Source organism: Ceratotherium simum, chromosome 1 (genome assembly GCF_057802395.1).
Source record: "Ceratotherium simum simum isolate JZ-2026a chromosome 1, ASM5780239v1, whole genome shotgun sequence".
NCBI lineage: Eukaryota > Metazoa > Chordata > Mammalia > Perissodactyla > Rhinocerotidae > Ceratotherium > Ceratotherium simum.
Genome location: NC_141900.1, coordinates 51372123 through 51393989, shown reverse-complemented (window position 1 = coordinate 51393989; position 21867 = coordinate 51372123). Strand labels below are relative to the sequence as shown.

At 34.8% G+C, this 21867-nt stretch overlaps 1 protein-coding gene across 2 annotated transcripts in view; it reads left to right on the top strand.

The window, feature by feature from the left end:
- Positions 1 to 19723, top strand: part of SNX13 (sorting nexin 13) — a 129065-nt gene extending 109342 nt beyond the window's left edge. Inside the window, exons 20-26 of one of the 2 annotated variants that reach the window (XM_004418952.3) lie at positions 24 to 134; positions 4483 to 4644; positions 6092 to 6163; positions 8856 to 9001; positions 9238 to 9306; positions 11273 to 11385; positions 16179 to 19723. In XM_004418952.3, coding sequence (XP_004419009.2) covers positions 24 to 134; positions 4483 to 4644; positions 6092 to 6163; positions 8856 to 9001; positions 9238 to 9306; positions 11273 to 11385; positions 16179 to 16426 — 921 coding nt within the window. In that variant the 3' untranslated portion in view covers positions 16427 to 19723. The remainder of the gene's footprint in view (positions 1 to 23; positions 135 to 4482; positions 4645 to 6091; positions 6164 to 8855; positions 9002 to 9237; positions 9307 to 11272; positions 11386 to 16178) is intronic. The other variant, XM_087428153.1, reaches the window with a different exon arrangement.
- Positions 19724 to 21867: the final 2144 nt, after the last annotated feature.

Below are 21867 nucleotides of genomic sequence, written 5' to 3'. Positions count from 1 at the left end.
GATACCTCTTTTTTTCCTGTTAGTTACTGTTAACTCCTGAAATGATGAAAGCATCCCCAGCTTTGGCTCACTATGTGTATGATTTCCTTGAAAACAAAGCCTACAGTAAAGGGAAAGGGGACTTTGCTCGCAAGGTAAGTAGATCATTGCATTAGTTTTCTTTATAGGTCTATTTTCATACTTTGTTGTTAATAAAAGAAAATTTATAAAATTTATTAGTATTTGTATGTATGTTTTAAAACTAGAAAATTTTATTAAATGCTCCTTGGCATGTTTATCTTCTGTGCTTTCTTAAAGCTACTATTGGTAAGTGTATCTAATAAGTTTAAACTCCTGTCTTTACATGTGGATTAAAATCCAGCAGAAGCTTGAAAGAAAGAAAAAAAAAAAACTTTTGAAATGATGCAACAAGGAAGGTTTGCCTGAGACAGGTCACAAGCTTTGCATTAGCTTGAGAAGGAACTATTTCTTACTGAGAAGGAATGTCTTTTACTTGGAGTAAGGATAATAAAAATGTTAAATAGGATATGTTCCTGAAAATATTTATGCCTCTTGAGTGAAATCTGTATTATTTAGAATTCCTTTGGAGATACAAGACCTATAGTTGGAATAAGATGCTAGGTTAAGACAAAGTGATTAAGTGCTCAAATTGGGCAGGATAGCTTAGTGGGTGAGAACACAAACTTTGGAATCAGACAGCCTTTGGTTCAAATCCGTGCTCTGCCATTTACTAGCTGTGACCTGCAACATGTTACTTTTTTGATATTTACTTTTTGATCCTTCAGTTTTTCTCAGGAATTGAAGGTGTTAATCCTCATTTTAGAGCATTGTGTGAATCAAATGAGATAGTCTGTGTATTACAGTGCCTGGCACGTAACCTTTGAATGAATGTTGGCTCGTAGTAGTAGTAGCAATAGTAGCAGGAGCAGTAGCAGCAGTTGGGCAAGCTGGGTGAAGGGTATGTGAGAACTCTGTTATTTTCACAACCTTTTAAAAGTCTGAAATTATTTCAGAATGAAAATTAGAAATAAAAATTCCCCACTACACTTCCCCCCTAAAAAGACTACCTTTTTTAAAAAAAAGATTAAAGAATTGGTACAAAATAAGAATTAACAACTGGAAGCATAAGAACTTCGTATGGTAACTCTAGGATATTAACATTTCTAAGTGGAATGTTTTGTTTTAATAACAAGTTCCAGGTTATGTCCCTTATGATGGTGAGGGAAAAGTGTGGTGGTCTTTGTATTTCATGATAGGAGTGATTGAGTTTAAATTCCAACTCTAAATGGTTTTATTGTCAATAGATGCATTGACTGGAGATGCATTCCAGTATTCTGTCTTTTTGATGTTGACTTTAGGTTCTCTCAAGATTGTATCAGTTTTAAGAGAAACTAATAAATTGGTAACAGCTTCTTGAGATTAAAAAAAGCAGTATGCTAAATGTTCATGCTTTCTTTTTACCAACCAACAGTAGCTTATATATATCCAAACAATTATATATCAATTTCTTTTAAATTACTACTGGTCTAAAGATCCTTCTGAATCATTTCTGGAAATGCACAGTAACATACATTTTTTAAAAGTTATATTGGTAATTACTAAGGTCATCTTGATCTCTTTTAGATTGTCAGAATAATTTTTATACATGTCAGGAATTAGGGATTTTCAGCTATGTTTCCTTTTTTGGCTAAATTATAGTTTAATATTTTTTTCTTAATTATATTTCACTGGAAATTAAATAGCTATTAGAGAAAATCATCTGCAAACATTTTATCACTGGCTATTCAGAGCTTGAGAAATAATACTTTATAACACATGAACTTGGTCACATAATTTGTCTAGCTTTGCAAAATCTGTGGGCCAGTTCCTAAAAAGAGTATCTGACAAGCAGTCTTCCTCTGTGCACACAGTATCTTTCTATCCAGTTTTATATCATGGTGTGAAGGCATTTTAAGCTATGGTTAGGGACCTAAATTTAAGTTAAAATTCTTCTGTTTATATTGTTACCAATACAAATAACTCAACTGAGGTGATAATTGAATGAATAGACAACATCTGTGTGAGTCAGGCTAGTGTACACTTGTGCGGGCAGTCCATAATTTACTCCTTTGGTAATTTGCAGGTTTCTTTTTTTCTTGATTTTTTTACCCCAAGCCTCTGTTTTAAGACAAATCCTGTTTTTGGAAATGTTATCATATAGTGATGGACTCAGCTTTTATGCTATGCTTCTAAAATTCTACTTCAGGATTAGGCATCCGAATCACCTGTGGAGGTTTTTCCATTCCCTCTTGGCTCCCTCATTTCCCCACCCCTGGACACAGATGCTTGGGCTTTACCTCAGAATTTGGGGGAAAAAAAAAGAAAGAAAAAGAAGTGGATTCTGTAGGTCTGGGATGGTCATAGGCAACTGTTTTTTTTTTTTTTTTTTTTTTTAAAGTTTTATTTATTTACTTTTCCCCCCAAAGCCCCAGTAGATAGTTGTGTGTCACAGCTGCACATCCTTCTAGTTGCTGCATGTGGGACGCGGCCTCAGCATGGCCGGAGAAGCAGCGCGTCGGTGCGAGCCCGGGATCCGAACCCGGGTCGCCAGCAGTGGAGCGCGCTCACCCAACCACCAAGCCACGGGGCCGGCCCGGCAACTGTTTTTAATTATTATCTAATTCACGATTGAGATTTAGATTCTCTTGTCTTAAGAGTATCAGTAGTAGTTTAGCTGCATGCCTAGATAGCTTGTGAGGTTGTATGCACTGAACCAGCTCTAAAGGTTATATTTGCTGCACCCACGTTTCTACTGTGAAGTGTAAGATATATAAAATTCTAAAATATTTTTAAGGATGTTCAAACAATTTTTAATGTAGGTTGTGGATTAAAGTGAAATTTATGCCTTTTATGCTTCTGACATTCTGCCTCTTCTGGAACGTTATAACTTAGGAGAGAGGTGGCGGTTTTCCCTCAAGCAGGACATTTTAAATGTGGTATCTCATGTTCATCTCTCTTAAGAATTCTACATGTGTTCTCACAACTTAGCTTATTTATGATGTTATTACAATTAAAAAAACACTTGGCAATAATATCAGTGCTGGAAATAATGTCCTGACTGATTTGAACACGTTGTGGTTAATGGAAAACTACTGTATATAGAATTAGAATTACACACACAGACAAACACATATGTAATTTTACAGACACATAAGCACGCATACACACACATGAGAATTAGCTTCATCTTTTTATCCCCGTATCTCTCTTCACCGGTGGTAGTGTTTTTCAAACCCTCCTTCATCCTCGTTTCTATCCTTTGGTTCTACTCTGAATTGTTGTACTGTCACAGTGTCCCTCCTAAAGGTTGCATATTCCATCAGGCATATCTATAGCACTGTTGGCTCAGTTTAAGTCAGGGAGTAACTAAAATTCCCAACCCTTTTACAGTTATCTTGAAATTCACTTTTTATTATTGTTGTTTATTATAGTACTTTACATTTTCTAGTTTTTCTTGATGGAAGCCATGAAAGCATTTTAGAGTGAAGAAGTTTTGTCTTTATGTTATCTATTAATGTTGTACTATGTTCCTTAAGCAGTGGAGTTCAGTTTTTTTACTATTATTTTGTTTTTTCTTTTTGCATGGAACATAATTTGCTTCTGTGGTGGTTTTTATGAGGCTCAACACCTTCTGGAAAATATTATTGTAGTTTTGTAATGACTTTGGTTTTTGTTTTGTGTCCCTTTTTTCTTTCTTTTTTTCTGTTTGTTTCCATCTGTTAAAAATCTCGGAGAGTTTCATATGCAGCTACTTTGTTTTCTTTAGACGTCTCTCCCTTTACTAATTGAAGTATACAGTCAGAATGTCAATTTTAATGTTTTTATCCCTCTGGAGATTATCCGTTTTTATATCTCTGGTCATATTTTCTTTTATGGTTTTTCTATTCTGCCTTACTAAAATATGGTTTACATGTCTTATTTGCATCTTCTTTGTAATGGATTCCAAATTCCCTCCATAGATTCTAATTGAACATGTAATGTATCCTAAAAATTACTTTAAAAAAATAAATCTTATTTACTTCTTTCTCTATTTGTTTATTTTATCTGCTTGTTTACTTTTCAGTGTCTCCTCAAAATATCTATGTCATTGTTGCCTTGAAATGTGGCACAAGTATGTTGTGGCTAAGTCCACTTGCATCAATTTCTTCCAAAAGTTTTGGAAAACTTGTCATTTTTTCAGAATTTTTTTAATAAGAGGGCAGCCAAAGCTTATATTCATTTTCTAACAATAACCTTATCACTCAAATTTTTAAATCATATATTTGAGTGTGAAAATACATTTTTAAGAGACACTGAAGACAAGAGTTCTATACTTTTAAAATGCAATGAGACTGGAAAATTATTGCATCTTTCATATGTTGCACTCTGTATTTTCCGAGGCTTCTCGGTTGAATAACAAATCTGATACAATGAAGTCATGTTATAATATTTTTTCCCCTTTAGATGGACACTTTTGTAAATCCACTTCGAAATTCTATGAGGAATGTTTCAAATGCAGTTAAATCCCTTCCTGATAGCTTGGCAGAGGGAATGACTAAAATGTCAGACAACATGGGCAAAATGTCAGAAAGATTAGGTCAAGACATAAAGCAATCATTTTTCAAGGTAAGAAGATGTTTTTAGTAATGTCTAAAGCAAACTATTTTTAACTCAACTAAGATTTATTGAGCTCCTGCTTAGATTTACCTTATTTCCTTTCAGAAGTCCAAAGCCCTCTAGACACAGACTCATAAAGAATAAAAACAAAAAATTCTCTAAAAAGGATAACTTCTTATCAGAAATGGATTCTATAAAATCCAGTCACTATGGTAGAATTTTAAAATCCACGTAAAACAAATATTTAATATTAGTAAAGTTAACATTCTTTGTACTGTTTTATTCCATTATGCCATTTTTATCCTGTAATGCTATTAAATTTTATGACAAAATGAGTTAAGTGCTGTTGTGAAAATTAGTTATACTAGTATTCATCAGGAAACATAAAGTTTAATTTCTCCTGATTCACATGATGAAGTGACAGCGAGACCAAAGAGAGGAAAAGGCTTCCCCCATCATCAGTCTCTGGGGCCATACTTTACGGTGTATATACCTGTGAGTGGCATAGAAGAGTTTACTAGGAATCTTTTTCATTATGTTAGCAGATGCAGGTAGTGGACCAAGTAGTTTGTTGTTTCCTATTTTACACTTTTTATAACTTTGACCTAGTTCTTTAAGGTTATAATCAAGACAATAAAAGAAAACATAGCTGTTAGAGTTTTCTGTTTGTTAGATCATGTTTGAATATATAAACACAGATAGAAGTTCTTTACTATAAGAGACAATTCCTAAAATAGTGTGTGTAAATCATGCTTTTCTATTCTCATACTTTCTCTGATGCTTCATCTTTATTTCTAATCATGGGGGAATTACATCAACACTTGAAATGAGGATTGTCCAGTGCCACTTCTGCCAGTAACTACCCGTATGACTTTGTACAAAAGTCACTGAATTTTTCCAGGCTTCTTTTTTCTCACCAATAGCATGAAGAGATTATAATAGATTATCTCGTTGGTCCTTCCTGTGCTAACAAGTGATTATCAGCTACCTCTGGTCTTTCTGTCCTTTATTTCCCATAACTTATGTTATCTAAAAATTGGTTAATCAGTTCCTTAAGCCTGTTAACATACTATCAAGCTCTTTATGGTAAAAGAAAGAAGATGGGAGTTCTTCTATTCCCTGGTTGTGCTGCTAACTTTTGGTCTTTAAATCATTTAACCTTTCTTAGCTTTAAATTCTTTTAAAAGGTATGTGAGTTTGACTAAGTAATCTCCCCTTCCAACTCAAAAGTCGGTCCTTTTTTAAAGGAAAAAAAAATTTCTGGTCATGAAATAATCACCCTTTTATATTTGGTTTCTAATTTTCGATTGTTAATACTTTGTTAATACTATATAAACTTTGTTTATATATTGTCCCAAAAATCAAATCAAATGCTGTTTATGTTTGATACTCGTTTTAGTTTATTATTATATTGTCTGCTTTAGTTTGTTTACTTCGTTCTTTTTTTTAACGTTAGGTGCCTCCTTTAATTCCGAAGACTGATTCAGATCCTGAACATTGTCGAGTCTCAGCTCAACTTGATGATACTGTGAGTTAATTTTATTTTTGGTGGTATTCAATTGTAATTAAAATCACATTTGGCAGATCTTTTTAATTTTTTAATGAAATGTAATATGTATATCTGACGTTAATGTGCATATATTGTAAGTGTTAAGTTTGATGAATTTTTACCAACTGAACGTGCCTATGTAATCAGCACTCTTAAACAAGAAACAGAACATTACCAGTACCCCAGAAAGCCCCTAATGCTCTCTTCCTGTCACTATCCTCTCCCCCACCAAGGATAATCACTATCCTGACTTCTACCCTGCTTTTATACTTTATATAAATGAAACTGTAAGGTATGTATTCCTTTAAGTCTGGCTTTTTTTGCTCAACATTGTGATATTCTTCCATGTTGTTTTGTGTGATTGTAGTTTCTTCATTCTTGTGGCCATACAGTACTCCATTTTGTAAATATAATGTAATTTATTTGATGTATTATGAATAGTACTCCTATGAACATTTTGTTACATGTCTTTTGATTAAAGAAATAAGTACAAGTTTCTGTTGGGTCTATACCTAGGAATGGAATTGCTTGGTCAGAGGGTATGCATAAGTTCAGTTTTAATAGATACTGTCAAATAGTTTTCCAAAGTGTGTGTACCACTTATACTGCCACCAGCAATGCATGAGAATTCCTGTGCTCCACAGCCTGCCAACAGTCAATATGTTGTGTCTTTTTTCTTTTAGCCATTCTGGTTATTGTATCTTGTGGGGATTTCCATTTCTCTGATGACTGTTGAAATGTTGAACCCTTTTTCATATGTTTATTGGTCATTTGGGTGTCTTGTCTTGTGTGTCTAGCTTTTTCCCTCATTTTTCTGTTGGCTTGGCTGTCTTTGTCTTTTTGATTAGTAAGAGTGTGTTATATGATCTGAATATTGGTTCTTTTTCAGATATAAATATTCGTGTATTATGAATATCTTCTACTTCGTGTGCTTTTATGCAGTGTATATATAATCTTTGCCTATTGCAAGGTCACAAAGATATTCTGTTATGACTTTCTTTAAAATTTTTTGTTTTTTCTTTTTACCATGCCAAAATTTACATTTGCCATTCATCTAGAATTGATTTTTTGTATGGAATGAGGTAGGGGTCCAGTTAATCCAAGCACCATTTACTGAGAAGGCCCTCTTTTCCTCAGCGTGCTATGTTTCTCTCTTGTCACAAATCAGATTATCGTATGTGTGTGGATCTGAGCTCTGTATTCTGTTCTATTAGGCATGTTTATTTTAAAGTTATAATTATCTGCCTTCCGTTTCTCATTGAATTTCTTTATAATAAACTCTTAAAGATAAGATTTTTATTTGCTTTTTCAAGAATATTTTAGAATGTTTTGTTATGACTTGTGCTGGTATAATATCCATAACATCATACCTTTTTTTGTTAAGGGTTTTTGCAATTTAACTGTTTATTAGAATTGTCATGTGGCACCAAACTCATGAATATACTTAATCAGAGAATAGAGCAGTATTTATTTTGCCTCCATAATGAGTCTCTCCCTGCTCCCCACCCCCATTTGTTTAAGCTATGAGCTTTCGGTAGTGAAAGGGAAGGTGCACTAAGCTTGCCCTGTGGCGCAAGCTGTTAAGTGCGCGCACTCCGCTGCGGTGGCCCGGGGTTCACCAGTTCGGATCCTGGGCGCACACCGACGCACCACTTGTCAAGCCATGCTGCAGCGGCGTCCCATATAAAGTGGAGGAAGATGGGCACGGATGTTAGCCCAGGGCCAGTCATCCTCAGCACAAAAAAAAAAAGGAGGAGGATTGGCAGATGTTAGCTCAGGGCTGATCTTCCTCAAAAAAAAAAAAAAAAAGAAAAAAAGAAAATGTTTACAACATGACAATGAAAAATGTGTAACTCATGCTGTTTTCTCCATGTTTAAATTACAACATTGATGAGGAAATAATTGAAAGGAGTATCTTAGTGATGAAAGAATTATAAAATTACTGGCAGTTATATGCAGTTGCAAATCTGCACCTATTTTTTGCTTTGTATATAAATTTTCACATTAAAGCATTCTAGTTGTCTTCTTTTACTTTTTGCATCAATTGAATATTCCCATAATAAAAGTGTACAAAAAAAGTGTTACAAGTTAAAAGAAAATTGTAGTAATTTAGTGAAATATGCCTTTTGTAATGTTAACTTAGCTATATACTGGATTTTATTTCAGCTTCTTTTTCCTGAAAATACCTAAATACATACAACTCACTAACCAAGCAAAACACATAATTTTGTGTAGATTGTGGTTTGTTCTATTAAATAAGAGGAAATATTTGAGAATATTTTGTTCTTTTGAAAAAGATGCCTGAGAAAATAGAGTGGCTAGCATTTGCCTTATCAAACTAGTACAGACTCTCCTAAAAGTAAAAAAGCCAAATCACCTTTTTCTAAGACCATCATGAATCCACTTTGAGAAGTTTTTTTCACTACAGCCTTGGAATTTACTTATCCCTCCAATAGGGTTGTAAAATTCTATATTCTGTCAGATGACTATTAAAAATATTTTTTCTAAATTAGAATGAAATGTCAAGTTATGAAAACTATAGTATAACTTGTTCTCTGACCTGTGAAATAGTGGCAATCATTTTGTAAAAGCAGCAAAAGTAGCCATTCATAGTAGATATAGATAGGTAACTCAAATAAACGTGTCCTTATTTCTTCCCATATTTTGTCAGGTGGATGACAATATTCCACTTAGGGTAATGCTGCTTCTCATGGATGAAGTATTCGACTTGAAAGAGAGAAATCAGTGGTTGCGAAGGAATATCAAAAACCTACTTCAACAGCTTATTAGAGCCACATATGGTGATACAATTAATAGGTACCACTTTTTTTTTTTCTTAGAGCTGATCTTACTTAGGTTACTTCTGGAAGTAAATTGCTTAGTTTACTAGGAGAATTTTCTTCCCTGGACCTTTTAAGAATATTATTAAAGCAGTCTGTTACTATCAGAGATAATTTACATACAAATTAAGTTGCTTACTCTATGAAAGTAGTGTTTATTTTATTCACCTTCTAAAATTTTGACCTTACTCATTTAAATTTCTTTATTTTCAGAAAAATAGTTGACCATGTTGATTGGATGACCTCACCTGAGCAAGTAGCAGACTTAGTGAAGCGTTTCAGGTATATCTTAAGACACAGTCACTTCTTTTGGGTAGTACAGAGTTTAGCATTATTGTCACTAATTAATTTTCATTGCTTTTTTTTATTCCTGGCTATAAAGTTTGGCCATCAATGATGAGCAAAAAGACTTGTAAGAATTATGATAAACATTTGTCCCATGGACCTGTTGATCTTAGGTTCTTTAAAATCAGAATAGAGAAAAGTATAAAAGAAAAAGATGTTAGGCTACATTTTATCACAGTAATGTGGCTTTAAAACAATTGAAATATTAGTGTAGACATGACATGGTCATATAATCAAATATGTAGTTTTGGGGATTAATTTTTCTCAGTTATATTTGTTAACTTTGTTTTTAAATGAAAATTTGAAAAAATATGTGTCTCTGGCCATGGTCTAATTTTTTATTAACTATTTGAACCTCTGAAAAGAAAACAAATTAAGAGCAGTGATACTCCAATTCATATGTTCATCTGCAAAAATTCTGAGCCTCTCCTCTGTGCCTAGCATTTTGCCAGTTGCTGGGGACTGAGAGAGAAGATGCCGTTCCTTCAAGGAAAGCACAGCATAGCAGAGAAATGAACCTTTTTCTAAAAGTAAAAGATAAGCAAGGTATAAATATTCATGGCATCATGTACTTTGAAGTAACAGAAGCAAGAAGGGAGCTATTAATATTGAACACTAACTATTTGCTTGGCATTGTGCCTGCTACTTTATGTACAATTTCTGATTTTATCCTGTTTCACAAGATAGGGATTTTTGTCTCCATTTTGTTATGAGGAAATTGAGGATTAGAGAAGTTAAGCAGCTTGCCCAAAGACTCATGTGCTGGAAAGTGGGGAACCAGGTTTCTCTAATCTGAAGCTAAGTTTCTCCTCACTATACCATACTGTTTCCGAAAGCCGGACCACCTGTCCTGGCACATGCATTCTGTTTCAGGGTAGGTAAGTAATGTTCTCCTGGAGCAGTGGTTCTCAACGTTGGCTGCACATTGGAATCACTTGGAGAGTTTTAAAAAGTACTGATGCTTGGGTCCCATCTCCAGGGAGTCTGACTTAATTAAGCTGGTGGAAGGCCTGGACATTAAGATTTTTTAAAGCTCCCAGGTGTTTCTAATGTGCAGTCAAAGTTAAGAATGGCTGCTCTGGGGAGTCTCTTTCCCTCAGACCAAAATCCGAGATGGAAGCTTAGTAGTAGTGCCCAATTCCTGCCTTTGCCCTGAGAACTAGGAAACAGGAAACAAGTACGCTGTGAAAGTGGAGAATGGGTTATATATATGAAAGGAACATTGTAATCAATCCAGCCATCAGATGGGGACGCAGAATTTGTTTTATATTGGCATAGTTATAAGGAGACTGAGGGAGATTAACTCTAAGGTATCCAAATTCCCTGAATTTTGTGGGGTTGTATTTGGATGAGATGTTCAGTCTCAGTGAGATGAGAGGCCTACTTTGAGTAGTTGTCATGTAGTCATTATATATTTCTGTTTGCTATCTTTATCGTTCATTATTGTTTATAAGTTACTCCAGGGCAGAATTCATCTATTTTTCTTGTGTGTATCCTTTTACACCAAAATTGAACTCTGCATTTAGTTACTGTTTGTTGAATTTCATACTTGTGTAGTCATGTGTTGCTTAACAACAGGGATATGTTCTGAGAAATGCATCAGTATATGATTTATTTTGTTGTTGTGTGAACATCATAGAATGTACTTACACAAACCTAGATGGTATAGCCTACTACACACATAAGCTATGTGGTACTAATCTTATGGGACCACCATCATATATTCGGTCTGTCCTTGACCAAAAATGTCATTATGCAACGCATGACTGTATAAAATTTCAGCAACAGTTCCTCTTTCTGTTGTTTACATTTGTGTTTTCTGTAGAAAATTGGAATAATTTTATCAACTTGTATCATTAGAAAATGAAGATGTTTACAAAATTTATTTAATCTTCTTAAATAGAGAGGCCTTTTGGCCAAATGGCATTTTAGCAGAGACTGTTCCGTGCAGAGATAAAGCCATTCGAATGAGAACGCGAGTTGCAGGAAAAACTAAATTACTTTCAATTATGCCAGGTGAGTGAACATGTTTGGTAAAAATCTCGTTGGTTTGTAGTTCTGAATTAATGGCATTGAGCATTCTAGTTTAGCTGCCTTTTGCTTATAATAACTGCCGTTTGATGGCTTACCATATACTGGGCACTGTGCTAGGCTTTTCTCATGTGTTCCTAACTAATCCTCATAACAATATTATGAATCTGAGCACTGTTCACATCATGGCTTTATATGAGGAAACAGAAGCTCAAAAGGTTAAGTAAGCCCCCCAAGGTTTATAGCTGCTAATAAGTGACTCTTGGGATTCTGACTCAGCTCTGAGTGTCATGAAACCCATTGCTTTCAACCACTTGCAAAAAGTGGTGTGCTTTTAACCACTTCACTTTGCTTCGCTGAAACATTTTGAGACTAAAGTTGATGATAAATAAAATATGTGACCGATGAAAGGGCTAATAAAAGAATATGATGTATGAGGTTTCAGGAACCGTATTTGCTCTACTTAAGAGAACAAATTCTTTCAAAGAATCCCTTTACATAGAAACAACTGATGGGTCCATTATTAATCTTTTTTTTTTTTTTTAATTTTTTGTTTATTGCAGTAACATTGGTTTATAACATTGTAAAAATTTCAGGTGTACATCATTGTACTTCTATTTCTGCATAGATTACATCATGTTCACCACCAAAATACTAATTACAACCCATCACCACACACATGTACTGAATTATCCCTTTCACCCTCCTCCCTCCCCCCTTCCCCTCTGGTAACCACCAATCCAATCTCTGTCCCTATGTGTTTGTTTATTGTTGTTATTATCTACTATTTAATGAAGGAGATCATACGGTATTTGACCTTCTCCCTCTGACTTATTTCACTTTGCATTATACCCTGAATGTCCATCCATGTTGTCACAAATGCCACATGATCCCAAAGAAAGTATACATAGTAGCATTTTGTTGGTCCAATTTGAGTTACTTCTTTGGAACACCGCTATCTCACTAACTTAGATTCACTTTGTCCCTTTTGTCTTCTCTCAATAAGAGAGGCTATATAATAGGAAAAGCAGTTTTGTGTGGCTGGATGGTGGTTTTGTCCCTTCTTTGGTTATAAATATCTTTGAAAATACCTGGATATCTCTTCTCTACATTTTCATTATGGATGTAGATAGTGGGAAAGAAATATTTATTAAGTTCTTTACTATCATGTGATAGCTATTTCTCTTCCTGTAATTTTGTTTTTCTTTAATTTCAAACTATATTTTCATCCTAGATTTTACTGATCAACTTTCTCTTCTGTTAGTTAAATTGGAAATTTGCCACATAGCTTTTAATTCTGCTCTATAGAGTATACTGTTGCATTTGGAGATAAAAAGCAAATTATAGAAACAACATTTTGGGAAAATAAAAAAAAACAATAGGGGCCAGCCCAGTGGCACAAGCAGTTAAGTGCTCGCGCTTTGCTGTGGTGGCCCGGGGTTCACCGGTTCGGATCCTGGGCGCGCACTGGCGCACCACTTGTCAGGCCATGCTGTGGCAGGCGTCCCATATAAAGTGGAGGAAGATGGGCATGGATGTTAGCCCAGGGCCAGTCTTCCTCAGCAAAAAAAGAGGAGGATTGGCAGATATTAGCACAGGGCTGATCTTCCTCACAAAAAAAATAAATAAAAAGAAACAATAACGTAGGATATTATTTAATATACTATTAGGATAAACTAGATCGTGCTATCGACTAACTCAATTATGCAGCTGGAAGAAACCTTAATGCATTTATTCAGTAAATATTTATTGAGATACATGTCATGTGCCAGACACTATTCTTTGCACCAATCTTTGCCTTCTTGGTGCTTACATTCTACTGGGGACACAGAACAGACAAAACAAATAAAGCACAGTGTGTTAGATAATGGTAAGTGCTGAGGAAACAAACGGTGCAGGAAGAGAGAAATGTCAGATGAGTTGCACTGGTTGATAGGGTGGCCTGGGAAGACCTCTGTGAGAAGATGACAGTTGTGTGAAGCCTTGAAGGAAGTGAGGGTAGATATAAAAGTATATATTTTTATATATACATAATCCCTTGCCTGTTTTTTAGTAAGTTTACAAACTATTTGCTTTATTTTTTGTTTGTTTGTTTATTGCAGTAACATTGGTTTACAACATTGTATAAGTTTCAGGTGTACATCATTATACTTCTATATCTGCATAGATTACATCATGTTCACCACCCAAATACTAATTACAACCCATCACCACACACATGTGCCAAATTATCCCTTTCACCCTCCTCCCTCCCCCCTTCCCCTCTGGTAACCACCAATCCAATCTCTGTCTCTATGTGTTTGTTTGTTGTTGTTATTATCTACTACTTAATGAGGGAAATCATACGGTATTTGACCTTCTCCCTCTGACTTATTTCACTTTGCATAATACCCTCAATGTCTGTCCATGTTGTCACAAATGGCTGGATTTCATCGTTTCTTATGGCTGAGTAGTAGTCCATTGTGTAGATATACCACAGCTTCTTTATCCATTCATCCCTTGATGGACACTTAGGTTGCTTCCAAGTCTTGGCTATTGTGAATAACGCTGCAGTGAACACAGGGGTGCATGTATCTTTACGCATTGGTGTTTTCAAGTTCTTCGGATAAATACCCAGCAGTGGAATAGCTGGATCATATGGTAGTTCTATCCTTAATTTTTTGAGGAATGTCCATACTGTTTTCCATAGTGTCTGCACCAGTTTGCACTCCCACCAGCAGTGTATGAGAGTTGCCTTCTCCCCACATCCTCTCCAACACATGTTGTTTCCTGTCTTGTTAATTATAGCCATTCTGACGGGCATGAGGTGATATCTCATTGTAGTTTTGATTTACATTTCCCTGATAGTTAATGATTTTGAACATCTTTTCGTGTGCCTGTTGGCCATCTGTATATCTTCTTTGGAGAAATGTCTGTTCAGGTCTTTTGCCCATTTTTTAATTGGGTTGTTAGTTTTTTTGTTGTTGAGATGCATGAGTTCTTTATATATTTTGGAGATTAGGCCCTTATCAGATGTATGGTTTGCAAATATCTTCTCCCAACTGTTAGGTTGTCTTTTCGTTTTGTTGATGGTTTCCTTTGCTGTGCAGAAGCTTTTTAGTTTGATGTAGTCCCATTTGTTTATTTATTCTGTTGTTTCTCTTGCCTGGTCAGACATGGTGCTTGAAAATATGTTGCTAAGACTGATGTCGAACAGCGTACTGCCTGTGTTTTCTTCTAGAAGTTTCATAGTTTCAGGTCTTACATTCAAGTCTTTAATCCATTTTGTGTTAATTTTTGTGTATTGTGTAAGCTAAGGGTCTACTTTCATTTTTTTGCATGCGACTATCCAGTTTTCCCAACACCATTTGTTGAAGAGACTTTCTTTTCTCCATTGTATGTTCTTGGCTCCTTTGTCGAAGATTAGCTGTCCATAGATGTGTGGGTTTATTTCTGGGCTTTCGATTCTATTCCATTGATCTGTGTGTCTATTTGCTTTAAATTATATTGTACCCCTAGTTAGAAACATACCTTTTGGAAGTTGCACATTTCTTTTGAAAGCAATAAAATAATGTTTACTGCTATTGGGACCCTGATTATGAATAATTAAGAATAATCAGACATGTTGCTTGCATACTCAGGTATCTCCAGTAACTTCATGTTGCCTATGTGTAATCTCCACACTTGCTCACCCTGACAGTCACAGCACTGTCAGTTTTTCATTCTTTTCTCCAGTTCATCTTACAGTTATCCTAAATTCAACCAAACTGTACTACCCGCATTTCTTGAACCTGCCTTATTTGTTTTTCACTTAGTGCTTATTTGCTCATTGATGTTCTCTCCACCAAAGCTATTCCATCATCTATTTGAGCCTATCAAAATCCTGCCCAGGTAGCGAAGTCTACTTCAGTTGTCACTTCCTTGAAGGGAACCTCTCCTTATTATCTCATGTGGAATTCTCCGCCCTGTAAACACTTTTATACTTTAGTATTTTAATGACACTGTTACTGTGTCCCAAGTTTTCTGAGATCATAGGTCAACTTTCACACATCATTTCCTTATAGCATTTCTCACTGTGGATTAGATGTAGTAAGAATATTATATAGTATTTTAGAATTTGCAGATCACTTTTCACATTATCTTATTAAAGCCTTATAAATTCTTACAGTTATAAGGATATTGGTTGTTAAAAATCCTCATTTTACAGATGAGGAAACAAACTCAGGGTGGGTAGGTATCACGTAGGTATCAATGGACAGGCTTATAACACTAATTTGGGGTTTCTGAGTCTGAATCCTCTTCTTTCTTCTGTGCTATATTGTCTCCCAGTATCTATTGCATAAGTAGATGGATGCATGCCTACATTGCAGACATATATAATTTTTTGTGTGTGTGTGTGAGAAAGATCAGCCCTGAGCTAACATCTGTTGCCAATCCTCCTCTTTTTGCTGAGGAAGACGGGCACTGGGCTAACATCCATGCCCATCTTCCTCTTTATATGGGACGGCGCCACAACATGGTTTGACAAGCGGTGCGTCGTGTGCACCGGGGATCCGAAGCCCAGGCCGCCGCAGCAGAGCACGAGCACTTAACCACTACGCCACTGGGCTGGCCCTGGCATGTATAAATTTTAAGTCTAAGTTATAATACGTAGCTGAAACACATTAACTGAGTACTTACTATTTATCAGTTACTCTGCTGTGTACTTGACATACTTTATTTAACTTAGAGTATAGTTTAGGCCTGTGTTTTCTTTATTTGAATAATGAGTTATGTTTATTTTTCCTCTCTTCATTTAGATGAACTGAAGCACATTATCGGGGCTGAGACAACACGGAAAGGTATTCTTCGTGTTTTTGAAATGTTTCAGCACAACCAGTTAAATAGGAGAATGGTTTATGTCTTCTTGGAAGGATTTTTAGAAACCTTATTTCCACAATATAAATTCCGTGAACTTTTCAACAAACTGCATTCACGGTCAAAGCAGATGCAGAAATATAAACAGAAACTTCAGACTACTCAAGCGCCTTCTTTACAGAAAAGGTGACACTCCAATCTATGAAGCTGGTGTTCATTTTGTCCAGGACTAATGGTATGGACAGATCTTTTGGGGCTTAACTCATATACTGTTGTGTCTGCACCAGTCTTTTAGTGTCTCAAAATAGATTATTAATACACCCATAAGACTGTGGTTCTTCTCATCCTTGTCTATAATCCAGCCACTACCAAGAGAGATTTCCGTGTCTTAGATGATTTGGTGCATATTTTTGCAACATTGAGAGGATACTGCCCCCGTCTCAAGCAAGAATGACGTTCGTCTCTTCCGTTTCAAACTAATCAGCATTCTCCAGCAATGACAAAGTGCCAGAGTGTATATATAGAGCTAAGGAAAGCACAAAACAATGGTTAACAGATAAATTGGTTAATTTGTTTAATAGTGGGAGACTGTGCAATGTATGATTTGGAGGGATTTGTTTTGCATAATGATTTTATAGGTCTTTGTAGGAATTTTGATATAGTGTGGATTAGCCAGGTGAATGATCTTTGGAACATCTGTTTTGGGTCTGGGGAAAGTGACAGAATGCCCTTCAAGTATGATGTAACCTTATACCCAAATTACAGTTTTGTGACATAAAATAAAACCTAGTATAAAATAAAACCAATCAAAAACAGAATTTGATTGGATTTGTTATTTATTGGTATCAAACAAAATTTTAATTGATGCTTATGTGCTTTAAGGGCTCTATTTTGCTCTTATAGTACTCAATCATCAGGTTTTTTTTGGCATTCTGTGTGCAAAAAGAAGCATATGGTGGCTCTCATTTAAGTTTCAAAATTATTACAGTTTTCTTTAAGAGCTTACTGATTAAACGGTAGGGGGTATAATTTGTTGAAAGAACTGCCAAATACATTTTGTCCTTCTAAAAATATGGAAATTTAAAAATACAGTACTCTATTGAAAGTTACCATATGATAATTTTAAATTGTGTGATCTAGACATACCTTAGGTGATTACAAAAATAGCAAATCAAAGGATTAAATGAGCTTATTAGTCATATGTAAGCATACAAATTCCTAATTCTATTACAGTGTACATATATGAAAATAAATAGTGAAAACAACTATAATATTTTTTAAAATATGCTTTTATTTATATTTTGCATAATGTAAAAGTCTACTAAATAAAGTCGGCAAAACCCCTCAGTATACATTTAAGTCCCTGAAATAATTTTATACCAACAACAACAAAATACCTTTTCCAGTTTTGGAGCCTCTGCATTTCCTATAGTTTTCTCATTCTCCATTTGTCCATCTTGGAAGTCTTCATATAACCCTTGTATGCGGGATTTCTACATAGTTTTAAATAGTTCCACTGACTAAGGGTTTGTGTGTGTCAGCGTTTTTTGTTTTAAAAATATTTAACACTAAAACCTTAAAATAGTGAAGCTACTTATCAGACCACTGAGCCAAGATCCTGATATTAAAAGAATGTCTGGGTGCTTAAGATAAAGGGACAGCATATTGGTATCCCAGTTATTTGGGAGTTTTAAGATTGGAGCAAGATATTATTGTCTTGTTTTTACTGAGATCCTTGTTACAAAGTGAAGCCTAATAACAGACTAAAGCCTTCTTTTAAAGCTTTATAATAATAATCATATTATTAATAATGCTGTTATGCATACTTAGAGTATGCATATATTCCAGCATGTGTTGCATGTCTTCAGAATTACATAAATGAAATTTCTTTCATTGAAACTTGCAAATAAGAAAAGATCCTTATTGATTCTGATGGAAGAAATAATTCTTCTCAGTGTGTCTCCCTGCCCTGGTTCTTCCCCATGCCCCCGGCTTTGAAAGTAAGGATATGTGAAACATGTCTATAGGCAGCATCAGCAAAACCGTAGGTTCAATGATTTTCACATATACCCGTGCCCATTTCAAGTACGTTTTTGACATAAATAAATCTAAGAGTAAACAGAATTCATGTGAGAGCCTAGTGTGTACATGTTTAAAAACATTTCTAGATAATATGAGGAAGGCTGGCCATCAACCAGGGAAAGAAAAGTCATGCAGGATTGCAAATTTTCATAACAGAGCCCTGCAAGATAATTGCAGTCATACCAAAAACTCTTTGAGTAAATGGGTTTTTAAAATAATTTTTGTTTAAAAGAGTTTATATATCCAAAGCAGAAATGTCAAATAGTAGTCTCTAAATGGTTGTGCATCTTCTCTATGCACATCTGTGTTTTACATCAGAGAGAACCGTGGTCATGCTAAAATTAGAGATACTTTTTGAATGTCTTGGTCAAGCTATGTGTAAAATATTTAACCCATAAGTCAAGTACAGTGTACTATGTTTAATAAAGTTATTACATTTAATGCATTTATTGCATATATGAATATATACATGAAGAGGCTTTATGTCTTCTGATATTTGATTTTTGAATGTGTTTTTAAGTCAGTGGTGCCTTTAGGCAAGAACCTTCAAAATTAATCATTCTTTGTTTGGGTTTTCTGATTTTTCAGGCAACATATAAATGATTTAGAAACCATCACTGCTAACTTATAGTTCATTCACCTAAAAAATTGATTGTATGATTTAAATATAGCACTTAGATGGGCATTTCCTGTGATTAGGGTGTTCTGAATAGTTGCTGAAAACAATTGTGCCATTGACGAGTGGATGCACTTGGTTAGCCTTAATTTTTTTTTAAAAAAATTAAAAACTTTCTTGAAATTTTAGTTTGCTCCTTTTAAGTTTGTGCTGCTGGTGTTTGGAAAAAAACAGTTAAATGCTACCAGAAAGTGTACCAATTTTTTAAAAATTAAGAACAATATAAATTTCACAATCTAAAATTTTAATTTTGTGCAATATTTTCATTTATGCATGTGTATTTGAGTAATTGTAAAATAAATGAATTTTTAATGTTTTGAGATCTAGTTTAAACTGTCTTCTTAACCCAACAACTTACATTCCGTTGTTGCTGCATCCTTTTATTTAAGGACTTGTTTTAAAAGTCTTTTTTGTCACTCCTTGTAAAATTCTTTTGTTATTAGTAAATTTTGCTTATAGGAGCATGGCTCCTGTATTACAAGGGAAAAATATAAAGAGCACATTTTAGAATTATAATTGTTAAAAGATAACTTGTGCATATCATTGTACAGTAAGTGTCAACTGTGTGCCTAACTATTCTATCTATACTTCTTTAACAAAGAAGAAACAACAATCAGAATGTCAGTTATTTTTATTGAACTAAAAAGATTAAAATTTTTATTTGGTTTGCATTATGTTGTCCATTAGAAAATACTAATAAAGTATTAACAAACCTTTTTGTTGAATTTATTTAGTAGTGATGTGTTTTTATTACTTTAAAAAATGCTTGCTCAATGGTCTTGTTTTTAGTGTTTGTGTGTATTTTCCTTTCTTTTCATTTTAGAAGTCAAGCAATTCAAGTTACAGGTTAGTAGATGAGCTATTGAGTGATTACTGACTTACAACTCACTGAATTTAATTTTTCTTTTTATGGGACAAGTCATTTACTACCACAGTGTTAAAGAAACTTCATACTTCCCTGTCATACAAAATTATAAAGTAATTTTCCTGTAGAGAGAAAGACCTACAATAAGTAATCCATTAGTGATTTTTATTTGATCTCATTTTTAATTCATAGTCTGCCTAATATTTTAAGACATTTCAGTTTTAAGGGCAATGGATTCAGTACTCAGCAACGTAGCTCTGTCTGGTTAGTCATAATATTTGCAGCCTTCTTGGACCTGTCTCCACAGATTTCTCAGACATCAGATGTGATTACTGCTATCCTACCAAGGATAGGCATAGTATTTCTCAAAATGCATACTGTAAAATATTGGTCCCTTTAAGATGTTCCTGGGGGAATAATTATACACTTTTAGGTAACTTATGCAAATCTACATACTATCCAAAACCCTAAAATGTTTCTTTACAATTCAAATGATACCAAAGTTTCGGAAAAGTTTTATAATAAGTAAATCTATTTAACTTTGTTTACCTAAGTTCCCAAACTTAACCACTGAATCTTTTGTCATCAGTGCCTATTAATAGCTTTAGGATAATGTTCTCAAGGAACATGGTTTTAAAAATCTTAATAGGGAAGAAAAAAAGGTGAAGCATCTTTACTTAGGAAATAGAAACTCTAGACAGAAAAACCAATGGATTTGGGACACAAAGATTTCTTTTTAGCCTATCATTCCAGAAAAAGGAGAATATGAAAAATTAACAGCTGATTATATAGCAGATATTAGAGTTGAATTTGGCCCTGGGCACCAGAATAATGAACTCAGTAAGGGATAACAAAGTACGTCTCATGAGAAGTGAGAAAGATACTTGCCCAAGATCTTACTGATGTGATCAAAAGAGTAGTAACTAGGAAATGCAGAGGGGAGAGAGAAATATAATACAGTTCAGTTTTTACAATATTGTGTGTCAGCATTAACCTGTATATAATGGCAGATACGTTTGGTCTAGGAAAAATTGTAGCGACGGCGAACCTAGTACTTCACAAGAAAATAATTAATAGAATGAAAATTATACTTAACTCATGTCTGTCTGCCAATGCACAGTGTATAAGAAATATGTGGAATGTGATATTTTAAGTTGGTAACATGACCTTTTACATATCATCGAGTGAAATAAATAAATAGTAGGACTATGTGTTAGAAGTCCCCTAGACCACACCCTAGTGATTCACTAGGAGGGCTCACGAGACTCAGCCTATAGTCACAGCTAAGATTTAGTTTGGCAAAAGGATATGGAACAACATCAGAGGAAAAGGGTGCATGGGGTGAAGTCTGAGGGAAACCTGGCTCGAGCTTCCAAGGTCCTCTTCCAACAAAGTCTCAGGATATACTTAATTCCCCTCAGCAATGAGTTGTGACAACACATGTGAAATGTTGCCCATGAGGGAAGCTCAGTCAAGACTCTGCTTATGATTTTTATTGGTGGCAGGTCATGTAGGCACCCTCTGCCTGGCACACACCAAAATTCTGGACTCCTGGAATGAAAGCACGTGTTCTGCATAAACCATCTATTTCATACAAACAGTTTAGGAATAGTGAGCCACTTTTATCAGTTTTGGGAATGGTAGGAATACTCTGGAAATCTAAGTTTTCAGATACCAGAGGACAAGGTCCAACCTTGTAAGCAGGTCTTTAAAGGACAGCAGTCATACCTGCTGTGGTAACTCTTTTCTGCACAACCATATACCTTGATCCAAAGAAATTGGTTATAAAAAGTAAGGAGTTGCGCTGAAGGTCAATAAGATTTATCCTTGTGTAGAAGCCTCCACACCCAGAGGTGGAAACATGGCAGAGACTTTAGATGTAGAAAAAAGGGAAAAAGGTCAAGTGATATTGATACGGATATATATTGCAATCCAAGAAGCTGGAGGAACAGATTGGTGTATTTCCAATAAAGATTCCCATAGCAAACAGTTATATCACCTTCACTAA